At 48.4% G+C, this 13,040-nt stretch overlaps 1 protein-coding gene across 1 annotated transcript in view; it reads left to right on the top strand.

The window, feature by feature from the left end:
• CNTRL (centriolin) overlaps positions 1-13,040 on the top strand; it is an 857,679-nt gene that overhangs the window by 46,847 nt on the left and 797,792 nt on the right. Inside the window, exon 2 of the mRNA XM_086920986.1 lies at positions 2,488-2,712. Coding sequence (XP_086777112.1) covers positions 2,514-2,712 — 199 coding nt within the window. The 5' untranslated portion in view covers positions 2,488-2,513. The remainder of the gene's footprint in view (positions 1-2,487; positions 2,713-13,040) is intronic.

Here is a 13,040-nt window from a genome sequence, read left to right as displayed (position 1 = left end):
CCATCCCCCCCTACCACCCACCCCCCGGGGCACCACCACACCTTGAGTTTTGTGTTCCCCCACATTGCCGACACTTCAGGTTTGAGAATACCTCTCCTTTGCCTCAGGTCTGGGGTTGTGTCTCAGGCCTGCACCCTCTCCGTAAGCCCTTTGGATTGCGTCCTACCCTAACCCTCTTGTACTCCTTTGGGCTTGTGTCCTGGCTTCTCCCCTGTGCTCCATCAGCTTGTTATGTACCCCTAGGCTTATTTCCTCTTGCTCCCCCAGCTTGTTATTCACCATTTGGCTTTTCCCTCATTCGCTGCCAGTTTTCTATGTGTCACCTGGCTTGTTTCGTCAAAGGCCTGCCTACTTGCTATGCACTACCGAACTTGTTTCACATGCGGCTACTGAGCTTGTTGACCCCCCCCCCCAACCCACACACCTTGCACTTTTGGGCTTTGTTAAGAGGGCAAGGCTTTATTTTCGTGCTTTTTCTCCCACACACAGCTCAGTTTAATCCCCTACCTCCCACCCCAGTAAGACTTTTTCCCTCCTCCTTGCCCCAGTCAAATAGGCTTTCCCACCTCCCCCTCAGCAGGGACTGACTTGTCCCCTTCCCTTGGCAAGGATGGGTTTGCTCTTCTCCCCCTGGCAATGCTGGATGTGTCTCTTTTGAAGCATTTCTGAATGCAGGTTTGGAGGGTTTTGCTTTCAGATCACATGGGAGGGAAGTTTAGTGAAGTGGGGGCAGGCAGTTGGAATGCAGAAGGTGGAATTGTGTATTGGGGCGAGAGGGTTGGGAAGAGTAAGGAAATCAAGGTAAACTAAATGAGGAGGTGGGGATGGTGAGTTTTGAGAGCGTACGATTGTCAAGTGAAGGAGTAGTCCATTAATCAATTTGAAGAGGAGGAGCTTGCACTAAGAAGAAAGCCAGCCTTTATCGAGGTATGAAGGTATGGTGAGAAACGTGAAGACTTTTTCAAAGGGCAGAAAGTATACCTTAGGACAGTGTTTCTTAGGCTGTAATCTAGGGACCCCTAAGGGTCCTCAAAGCCTACTGAAGGGTCTGCATACTGCTTATAAAGTTAAATAATATTAACAGATTAATAAAGTGTATTTAAATAAAGAAGCAAAATGAAAAAAAAATGTTTTTAAACGTTCTGTAAATGTCCAGGAATTTGAAATTGGAGACTAAAAATTAAGTTGGTATCTTCAGATTGATTCATGGGTGTAGTGTACGTGCATGAAACAGAATATAGTATGGACAGCTGAATTTAAAAAAGCTCCAACCTTCCCAATAAAATTTCTTTATACATATATATTTTATGAAATCAAATATTTAATCAATGTGTGTTTGTTTGATGGTTGCTTCTGTATTTTTTTGCTTTTCAAATAATCAAAATTGCCTAGACCAAGAATAATCACTCCGCGGCGGGCTCCTGGATTCCAATAATGATTTATTGGGGGTACCTGAATTCCAGTAATGATTAAGAGGGCTTCCTTAGAAGTCGAAAGCATAAGAATCACTGCCTTGGGAGACCAGAGGCAGACTATTACAGTTGTGTAGTTTGCTAGTTACACCTCTGTTTGTGAGTTACTTAGTAGTTTAGATAGGGAGGCAGGACAGACTGTTCTTTTATTGAGTAATTTGTATCGCACTGTGCGCAAGATAAAGGTGTACACTCTAGTGCTCCAAGATTTTTGGCAGAATGGGCAGGTGCGATTAATTATGTGGGAGGAAAAGATATAGGTGGAGCCAATGCAAAAGAGTTGGAGGATGCCAGGAAATGGGTGCTTTCAGGTCCAATACATTTAGCATGAGGCATCATTGAATCTCTCGGAGTGGAGATGTTGGCGTTGTCCACAGGAGGAAGTTAGGAGAAGCTTTAGGTGCGTCCAAGGTGTGATGTGGATGGGGCACATTCTAATTTCATCAAGTTATAAGTGAATATTCCATTGAGATTTACGTAAAAGGCTTCTCCACAAGGAAACCTACATGAAAAGATTTTGCTTGAGGGGAAATGTTTGAGTAAATGCCCACCACATTAGTTATACTTACATCTGCAGATTTTCTGCCTTGCCTGCAACCCACTACAGTACATTTAGTGATTGACATGCATAGGAAATTAGGATTTTGTAGATTACTCTGCATACTCCTAAAGACTTGTCTTAACCTACTCTGCATACTCCTGAAGGCTTGTCTTAAACTACGTATATCTGAAAATCTATGTTAATTGTAGGCGTATGCTATGAAATTGTAGATTTCCAATGGTTTCTGGAAAGGTTGTTACTCAGGCTGTAAGTGTTAGTCATCTTAAAGTTGAGTTCTGACATAAGTACATTGTTTTGAAACGTCAGCAGATGTATGGGAATTATGAAAATATAAGGGCTCTGAAAGCAACTACTCACTCCCTTACCTATTGTTCCTTTGTATCTTCAACAGTTTCAAGAAAATAGTTGCTTGTTAAATTGTTAAAACATTAAATGTACTATTTATTTTTGTAGCTTGTACCTATGTTTAACTCCATTCCATGCAAATGAAGAAAAGTCAGCAGAACACTATGCCAGCAGTTAGGAGTCCAGTGCCAAGTGTGGGATCCCGGACACCCTCCCCTGTTGGTAGAGCCAGAGCTCCAACGCCGTACAAAACCAGAGCCCAGAAGAAAAGACAATATGACACTGCTGACGAAAGTGACACAGGCCCTCCTCCTGAATTCCAAACTGATGAAGGTGAGGTTGGATACTATTGGGTAGTAGGGTTCATATAGAATGGTTTCTGGAGTGGTGCTGTATGGGAGAGGATTTTGGTTAATTGTAAGAATGTTAGAGTTTAGGCAAGCATGATTAGGAAGTTATGTCACTGTAGATGGAGGTTTAGCCTTTTGCGTTAGGTAAACACCATTTGGGCTAAATATCTCAGGTCATACTTTCTTTAATCAGTGTTTACTTGATCTTAGATCAATTGCTGCATTAATATGCAGAATTCAGTGACTGTCTAGACTTAAACTTAGTGTGCATGTGAAGTTGTTTTCGAAGGAATATTATATTGTGAGAGATGGATATGTTTCAATATTTATTGATAGCTACTTTCTGTGCTTGATAGTTACAACTGTGTATATTTTGTGTTTTGTAGGACTAAGAACTTTATTTCCTTTTCTAAACAAAGGGACTATGAGGTGTCTTACAGCTTGTATAAGGGTACTGAGTTTATTTGGGTCAGGGAGCTAGTCACATGGATCGATCTATTTATTTAGAGATACGATCATATCTATAAATAAATCGATGCATTTAAGTCTGGACTGGGCCAAGTGCTGCCTGCCCCGCCTCGCTCTGAAGTAGGAGTTGGAAGCCACGCAGTAGATCAACTTTTGAAACTGTAATGCAGGACACAGGCCTTTCTGTTTTAAAGTCCTTCATTGCCTTTGGCTCTATGGTTGCTTGTAGGCCAGTGACACAATTGGCATCATGGTTTCGGGCGTGGGAGACTTCATCCCTGCGTGACTTCAGACGTCCGTCATTCAAAGGCGCAGATCCCACCCTTTCGTCATACTTGACAGTGGATGCAGGCACGTCTGATCCGGTGACTTATTCTCGTAATGGTAATTATTTGCAGGCTAAAGTTGCATTATGTATATTGTGCGGAACCCCTCATCACTCTAACCTGCCCCACTGTGACACACCAGACACTGACTGCACGTAGCTTGCCCCGTTAGAAGTGGAGCAGCAGCATTTGTTCCACTGCGAAATGGATGTAGATCAGTTATGGTATTTATTTGGATGCAATTACATCTCAGAGAGAAACCAGTAAACCAAAATACTGGTCGGGTTGCACACTATGGGAATCACAGAAATTTATTCGGCATATTCCTTAATAGAGGGCCCCTACTTTTTTCATCCCACTTATAGACCTGTCTGCACATATTTCTATATGAATGGTGGCAGCTAACCGCTTTAGGTGCTTTCGAAGCTTGGTGGTTAGAGCATATTTTAACAACGTTAATGCTGCATGCAGTTCAAGGCAGTGGGCAAGCATACATTTTAAATTGCGAACGTTGTTACTGTACAATTTATGCATTACATTAACTGCTCAACATATTAATGCAGTAAGATATGGGGCAGTTTTTAATATGTTTAATATTTCAAGACTATATTTTCCCACTGCTTTATAAGCCTTGCTTTATCGCTACATTCATTTGCTTTGAAATGTACCATTTGGCAATCTTTTTTTTAAATTTCTTTCTCGGAAGAGAGACCCACTGTGGATCCCAGGTTTGTTCAGTAAACCTGTTCATGTTGCTCTCTATATAAAAGTCATGCCCAATGTTTATGCCTCCCCAGTTTCACCAGCCGCCACTGCCAATACCAACCCTGCTTCTTTTCTTATGCCTGCACCTTCCTGTAGCATCCTGCAATGGTCAGCCATCGAAGCCCTTTCTCTAGCAGATGTCACTAAAATACTCTCTCAAATCCACTTCATACGAAGATGATGACTTACTGTCGTCCTTCATCAAAGCTCTTTTTGGCGATGCTCTCTCATCCCTACTTACACTGTCAATGCCTCCCTCACACAAGTCATCTTCCCAGAAGCTCGCAAGACAGGCCTCTTTCTGCCACTCCTAAAGAAACCTACTATAGACCTGACCTCTTTGCTGGATGATGGTTCATCACTGACCTATCATTTATTGGCAAGATCATTGAAAAGTCTGTGTACAACTCCAAGATCAAATTAATGATGATATTTCCAGCAGCTCGTGGACCACTGTCTTGTACATTGTAGATGACACGTTTTCACATCATATCGTACACCTATGATATTCAGTTAATCGTCCCCTTATCACAGAATTCAGCTGCAGTCTCTCTGAGGACCTGCCTTTCGGCGGTATCCCACTGGATGGACCATAATTGCCTGAAATTAAATGCAGGCAACACTGAGTTCCTCATCCTGAAAGGGCAGCCCTCTCTGCGGTCCCCCGATTGGTTGCCAGTAACTCTTGGTCCCTTCCAGTTGCCTAAGCCTAAAGTCAAAAACTTAGGCATTCACTTTGACGCTGGCCTTACATTTGATAGTCAGAACAGTGCCTTAGCTGCCAAATACTTTGAAATGTTAAAATCTCTGTTCTACCTGAGGCCGTCAGAAAAACTGTTATCCTGCTATTAGTCATTTTCTGGCCAGATTACTGCAACATCTATCTGAAAGAGACAGTTAGTTATAGATTCCTTACCTTAGAATTACCCCCAGGGGTCAAACTGTATCCGGAGAATTTTTTCCTAGCAGTACCCATGTACGCTGGTTGACTCCGTAATGGGCTTCGTGCTTTCAGAGGTGACCTTCCGGTGCCTACTTAGACGCCGCCCCTGCGCGCTGACGTCAGGGTCCAGGGACTTCAATCTCAGTGGCTCTGGCCCCGGCGCCGGAGGGCACCCATGGATCCGGGCCCGGATCGATGCCGGTCGTTCTTACTCAACCTTCCCGGCGCTCATCCTGACTATGACACCCCTGGCGCCGGCCTTGCCCCCGGCTGGCGCCGTCCCAGTGCTCACCCTCGAGATGGACCAAAGCAGGATCGACGTCTGATCCGATGCCAGAGGGTACTTTTGTTCCCCTGTTCATCCCTAGTGTTCCCTACCGCCCAGAAGATGATGATGGGGCCTGGGATGAGTAGCTGGACCTGTTAGCAGACCAGCAAGATCACCTTAAAAAGCGCATATTCTCTTCCTCCAGCTTGGCCCTGTGGTCCGTGAATACCACGTGCCTCTTGGGCCGATACTCCTACACCATCTGGGATACAGTTGCGCTAGTGCTGCCTCAGTGCCCGGAGGATACCCGGGCCATCTTCTCCCAGGCAGCGGCAGAATGGAGAGACGCAGCCAAATTTACGATCAGATGTGGATTGGATACCACCGACTCACTGGGCATAACGATTGCCACGTGGGTAGCCTTTAGGCGCTATGCCTAGTTGAGGACATCTGGCTTTTCGGGGGATGTCCAGTCAACTTTGCTGGACAGTCCCTTTGATGTCAGTCTTCTTTTTGGTGACAAAGCAGGCTTGCCACTGGAGCGCTTTAAAGCTTAGCAGGCTACGGCTAGATCTTTGGGCCACGCTGCACCTTCTTGACCACTCCAAACTGCTTTTTACTCTATTCGTGGCTATGGAAGGGTCGGCGGTCACATCCGGCCTAGCCGAGCCTCCAGTTCACGCATGCTGCCCAGCCTCTGCTTGGCTGTGGATATGGGCCCCGGCAACCTTGCGGGTCTGGTAGCAAGCTGTCGGGCCATTCCACCCTTTCCCCTACTGCAGCAGCCTCCAAACCCTCCTGGAGCTGGATGTTTCAGGTCCATCAAGGACCAGTGGACGGCAGGATTCGCCATCACCTCCCCCACTGGCAAACTATCACGTTGGACAGGTGGGTTTTGCAAATATTCCAAAGGGGCTACTCCCTACCCGTTGAGAGTACACCTCCCTCCATACCACAGTCTTTCGATCGCATGTCGGAGGATCATTTGGCGCTCCTCTGCCAAGAAGTCTGGGCTCTCTTGGCCAAGGCATCTATCAAGAGGGTCCCTGAGCCAGAAGTTGGTCATGGTTGCTCTTCCTCATACTTTCTGGTGCCCAAAAAAGACAAAGGCCTGCATCCTAATCTAGACCTTGGGGCCCTCAACCACTTCCTCCGAAAGGAGAAGTTGAAAATGCTCATGTTGGCTCAGGTCCTGTCTGCCCTCGACTGTGGAGACTGGAGACTGGATAGTGGTGTTAGACTATTTCCATATTCCTGTCCTGCCAGCCCACAGACGCAATCTACGGTTCACAGTAGGCCATGAACATTTTCAGTTCACTGTGCTCCCCTTTGGCCTTGCCAGTGCACCTCGCATGTTCACAAAAGTGATGGCGGTGGTCGCAGCTCATCTGCACAGATCAAAGGTTCCAGTCTTCCCCTATCTCAACGACTGGCTGTTGAAGGCGGACTCGTCCCAGGCTATCGTCTCCCACCTCCAGACTCCTGTGGACTTCCTGCTCTCGCTGGGGTTCACTATCAACGTGCTGAAGTCACACCTGACTCCCTCTTAGACGTTCCCCATCATCGGGGCTCTTCTGGACACAGGGCAGTTTCGGGCCTGTCCTCCTGAGCAGCGATATTCGGGCTATGATACCGATCTTTCAGCCTCTATCCTGGATTCCGTTGAGAATGAACTTTAGCTGCTAGGCCTAATGGCCTCCTGCATCCTGTTGGTGGATCATGCTAGATGGCATATGTGGGCTCTTCAGAGGGTCCTGAAGTTCCAGTGGGCGCAGCATCAGGATATTCTTTCCGACTACATCCCGATCTCGGAGGAAGCTGTACAATAACTTCAGTGGTAGTTGACAAACCCGGCTTGGACCAGAGGCAGATCCCTCTCCCTCCCCCAACCAGACTTAACAGTGGTGACTGATGCGTCACTCTATTCGTGGCTATGGAAGGGTCGGCGGTCACATCCGGCCTAGCCGAGCCTCCAGTTCACGCATGCTGCCCAGCCTCTGCTTGGCTGTGGATATGGGCCCCGGCAACCTTGCGGGTCTGGTAGCAAGCTGTCGGGCCATTCCACCCTTTCCCCTACTGCAGCAGCCTCCAAACCCTCCTGGAGCTGGATGTTTCAGGTCCATCAAGGACCAGTGGACGGCAGGATTCGCCATCACCTCCCCCACTGGCAAACTATCACGTTGGACAGGTGGGTTTTGCAAATATTCCAAAGGGGCTACTCCCTACCCGTTGAGAGTACACCTCCCTCCATACCACAGTCTTTCGATCGCATGTCGGAGGATCATTTGGCGCTCCTCTGCCAAGAAGTCTGGGCTCTCTTGGCCAAGGCATCTATCAAGAGGGTCCCTGAGCCAGAAGTTGGTCATGGTTGCTCTTCCTCATACTTTCTGGTGCCCAAAAAAGACAAAGGCCTGCATCCTAATCTAGACCTTGGGGCCCTCAACCACTTCCTCCGAAAGGAGAAGTTGAAAATGCTCATGTTGGCTCAGGTCCTGTCTGCCCTCGACTGTGGAGACTGGAGACTGGATAGTGGTGTTAGACTATTTCCATATTCCTGTCCTGCCAGCCCACAGACGCAATCTACGGTTCACAGTAGGCCATGAACATTTTCAGTTCACTGTGCTCCCCTTTGGCCTTGCCAGTGCACCTCGCATGTTCACAAAAGTGATGGCGGTGGTCGCAGCTCATCTGCACAGATCAAAGGTTCCAGTCTTCCCCTATCTCAACGACTGGCTGTTGAAGGCGGACTCGTCCCAGGCTATCGTCTCCCACCTCCAGACTCCTGTGGACTTCCTGCTCTCGCTGGGGTTCACTATCAACGTGCTGAAGTCACACCTGACTCCCTCTTAGACGTTCCCCATCATCGGGGCTCTTCTGGACACAGGGCAGTTTCGGGCCTGTCCTCCTGAGCAGCGATATTCGGGCTATGATACCGATCTTTCAGCCTCTATCCTGGATTCCGTTGAGAATGAACTTTAGCTGCTAGGCCTAATGGCCTCCTGCATCCTGTTGGTGGATCATGCTAGATGGCATATGTGGGCTCTTCAGAGGGTCCTGAAGTTCCAGTGGGCGCAGCATCAGGATATTCTTTCCGACTACATCCCGATCTCGGAGGAAGCTGTACAATAACTTCAGTGGTAGTTGACAAACCCGGCTTGGACCAGAGGCAGATCCCTCTCCCTCCCCCAACCAGACTTAACAGTGGTGACTGATGCGTCACTCCTGGGATGGGACAGCCACCTAGGAGGGACGGAGATCAGAGGCGTCTGGACTCCGGCAGAGTCCGGGCTCCATATTAACCTGTTTGAGCTCTGGGTGATCCGCCTGGCACTGAAGTATTCCTTCCCTTTCTTAAAGGGAAAGTGGTGCTTGGCTTTCACAGACAAGACCACCGCCATGTAATTTCTTTTTAGGTCTCGCATAGAGCAGCGCATGCGCTGCCTCTACGAGGCATTAAGTAATCAGTATTCTACTGAAACTCCACCCATTGCATTTGTCTTTGTCTTGTCGCTTGCCATTGGTGGAATCTGGCATTGCTGTTCTTATCTTGCTCATTGTTGGCTTGTGGTCCGATACATCACTTACTTTTACTTCCCTTTCTGGAGGAAGCAGCATGGACCAACTACAGTTAACTTACGCTACTGGCTGTTATCTTTTTACTTAGGGACTACTTTGTTTCTTTGCTGTTCGCATTTCCTTATCTGGCAGCTTCCTACACTTACCCGACCCTGTGTATTTATTTATTTTTAATTTATTCCTAATTAAATCACACTTAAATGAAAGAGCCCACGCTGAGGCTTGAACCCTGTTTTCCTACTCCAAAGTCAGCAGCGTTATTAGTTGAGCCACCTCCTCGCACTTTTTGTTGTACTTGTTTTACTTGTTATAGATTGCCCCTTAACTAAAGAGCGAATGTAGCTTCTCTTATCCCCTGTCCCTGGAGCTGCATTTCCCGAGACCACCTTTAGAGCCGCCATGATCCACCACTGGCTTAGGTCTGCCCACCTCCCCCACAGCTGCTGATCCACCGCTGCATCCACCGCTCTGCAGCACGCAAGATGGCTAGGTCGCTGGTGGAGAGAGTCAGCCACCTGGCAATGGTAGGTGACATTCGCCTGGCAATGGTAGGTGCCCTTCATACTTCCGTGTGTGTGCATGAAAGAGAGGAGTGGTGGCGCTGGCCCGGGTCTCGTCACAACCTCCGTGCCTGGCACTCAGAGCTCCCCACGCTCTACCAGCCCAGCCCACGTTAACAGGCAGCAGCAGGTACGTGGCTGCAGCCACCGCAGCTCAGCCTGCAACGCTAGCTCCCTTCCTGTGATAGTGCGCCACAGTGGCATGTGCCCGCATGTTTACCCCGGGGGCTGAAGGCTCGCGTGCACCTGGAAAGCATCACAGAGAAGGTGTTTCCAGGAGCGAGCATTAGCCCATAACTTTCCTTCATTTGCTCTGCGGGAGAAAATGAAAGTAAGTAAGGCAGCCATGAACCGCGTGGATTGTGGACACAGTATAGATGCACTGTTTGAATTTGAATTTGAATTTTGAGCTATTTGTAAAGCGCACATTCACTTGGCAGTTTCTTGGCGCTATAGGATTTCAAACTGTAGAGAAAGAAGGGAACTATGGGCTGAATGCTTGCTGAAACAGAAAAGTCTTGAGGTCTTTGCGAAACTCCATGTAGGAGGGTGAGAATCTAAGAGGGGGGGGGAAGGGAGTTCCAGAAGGTGGGAGCCAGTACTGAAAATTTCTGGCCACCGGATCATTTCTTCTTGAATCGGGGGATGACCAACATGGATTTGGAGGAAGAGCGTAAGTCTCTGGCGGGACTATAATTGATAATGGCGGAATTTATAAACGCGGGGGCAGTGCCTGCCCGAGCTTGAAAGGTGAGGCAACCAAGTTTAAAGAGGGCTCCTTGCTTAATTGGAAGCCAGTGAAGGGCCATAAGAAGAGGGGAGGAGTGATGGAATTTTGGTAGGCCATGCACCAGGCGAGCTGCCTGGTTCTGCACCATCTGGAGGCGTTGAAGTGCGTAGGCGGGGGCACCATTGTAGATGATGTTCCCGTAATCGATCTTAGATAAGATCATGACCATAACAATCAATTTAAGTGCGGAGGGAGAAAAAAACAGGGATACTTTCCTAATGATGCGTAAAGTAAAAAAACAGGAAGAAACAACAGAACTTATATGGGTGTGAAGTGTCAGATGGTGATTAAGCGTAATCCCAAGAGTCTTGACAGAATAAGAAGGAGAGGGAGGGGGGCCAAAAGAGGTGGGCCAAAAGGAAGGCGACCAGGGGTTGCCGCAGCCTCCAGTCAGAATCAACTCTGTCTTATCCGGGTTGAGTTTAAGATGGTTTGCATTCATCCAAGCCCAGATAAACAGTAAGACTGACTGGAAGCTGGAGGCGCCTGGTGAAAGGGAAGAGAAATTAAAAATAAGTTGGAGGTCATCAGCATAGTTGAAGACTGTGACCTCCATTTGTTGGAGTGCAAAAATAAGAGGAAAGATGTAGAGGTTAAATAAAAGGGGGGAAAGAGAAGAGCCCTGGGGAACCCCGCATTTCACCCTGCTAGGTGAGGCTGAGAATTCGGCCAGATGAACCGCCTGTGTGCGCCCCTCCAGGAAGGATCCTATCCAGGCGAAGGCCTGTCCCCCTATGCCCTCCGCCTTGACACGGGACAGAAGGATGGAGTGGTCTACCGTGTCAAAGGCGGCGGATAGGTCCAGGAGGACCAGAGCCTGAGGGGTGTTGGTATCGAGTCCTTCCCTAAGTTGGTCCATAACTGAGATGACCACCTTCTCGGTGGAATGCCGGGGGCGAAAGCCCGCCTGGCAAGGTGCAAGATAATTACTGCTCTCTATGAAGGAGCTGAGCACCTGGGTGACGTGGGACTCTGCTACTTTTCCCAAGTAAGGGAGAAGGGATATAGGGCGGTAGTTTGCAGGGGAAGAAGGGTCGGCTCCTGTTTTTTTTAATATAGGAAAGATTATGGCGGTCTTCAAGGAGGCCGGAACAGAGCCCGAGCTGAAGCAGTTGTTCAAGAGGGCAAGGGCGGGAGATGGACACGCCGAGAAAAACTGGCTGAGGATGCGTGCCGGGCCAATGTCCGCTGGGGAGCCCGACTTGACACGGCTAAGCAGAGAGGACAGGGATTCTCTGGTGAGTGGGGGAATAATAGTGAGAAAGCAGTTATTTTCAGGGGGTTGAGGGGGAGTGAAAGAGAGGGGGGGGATGTTAGCTTTGATAAGAGTTATCTTGTCAATAAAAAATTCATTAAGCGAGTCACATAAGACCTGGGAGGGGGGGATCTTGGGTAGGGTTCTATCCGACGATGCCAACTCGTGGACGGTGGAAAATATCTCACGAGATTGGCATTCTGCCGCTAAAATGCGTCCAGAGAAATACTCGGTCTTAGCTGTCAAAATGGCTACTTTATATTCGTTAAGCGCGGTAACGAAATGTTGTCTGCGGGTGGGGGAGTATGCTAGTCTCCAGGCTCGTTCAGCCTGCCTTACCTCTAATTTCTTAGCTTTAAGAGCGGGGCTGAACCATTTATTGGCATTATGAGAGCGGTTGATTGTCGTCCGCTTCAGAGGGGCCACAGGATCACAGGCACTGGTGAGCCACCGATCAAGTGTGGCGGCCTGGGAATGAGGGTCCAAGCCCGAAAGATCAGGACAGGTGGCAGCTAACGAGTTGCAAAGAGAAGGGATATCGACTTTATGCCAATTCCTAGTCCAGGTGTTTTTGGGAAATGGAAAATATGTTTTTTGGCTCAGGTCCATGGAAAAAGCGAGCAGGGAATGATCCGACCAGGAACAGGGTGAGATGGCAGGGATGGACATTGGAATGTTAAGTGTCCAGATCTGGTCTAGAGTATGGCCACGGATGTGAGTGGGGCCTTGAACGTGCTGGGTGAAATTAAGACTAAGGAGCGATTGAGTAAAATCTTTAGAGGTAGAATCCTCGGCAGGGTCGGTAGGCCAGTAGTTAAAATCGCCCAAAACCAGAACAGAAGCGTTCTTAATCACCAGGGTGGCTAGTAAGTTCTGAAAGGAAGAAAGGAAGTCGGGGGACGACTGAGGAGGTCGGTAGGTTAATACACAAGTGACGGGGGTCGTGAGGAAGGTAGAGCGCACTACAAGACAGTCGGCTGCTGGTAGTGTGGGCGAGGCTAAAGTCTGAAAATGGAACTCCTTGCGGGCAATCAGAGCCTCCCCACCTCCTGCTTTGCTCTCAGGTCGATCGACACGGAGCATGGAGTAGTGAGGTAGGAGGGAGGCAAGGACGCTTGGCAGGGAGTCGGGCCTATACCAGGTTTCAGTTAAAAACAAAAGGTCTGGGGAATTGGAATCCAAAAGGTCATAAATTTCGGTCTGGTGTTTGACGGCTCATCTCGTATTAAGGAGGAGGGCTGTAGTGGTAGGAGGTGGAGGAGTTTGTGTAATGGGCATGGAAGAGGCAATGCCAAGCTTATGGGCGTAAGACAATGTGGCCTGGTTCAGTTGCCAATTGGCTTTTAGAGAGCGCAATTGA

Source organism: Lissotriton vulgaris, chromosome 5 (assembly GCF_964263255.1).
Source record: "Lissotriton vulgaris chromosome 5, aLisVul1.2, whole genome shotgun sequence".
Classification (NCBI taxonomy): Eukaryota; Metazoa; Chordata; class Amphibia; order Caudata; family Salamandridae; genus Lissotriton; species Lissotriton vulgaris.
The sequence above is the reverse complement of the archived record's forward strand: the minus strand, read 5'-3'. Positions and strand labels throughout refer to the sequence as shown.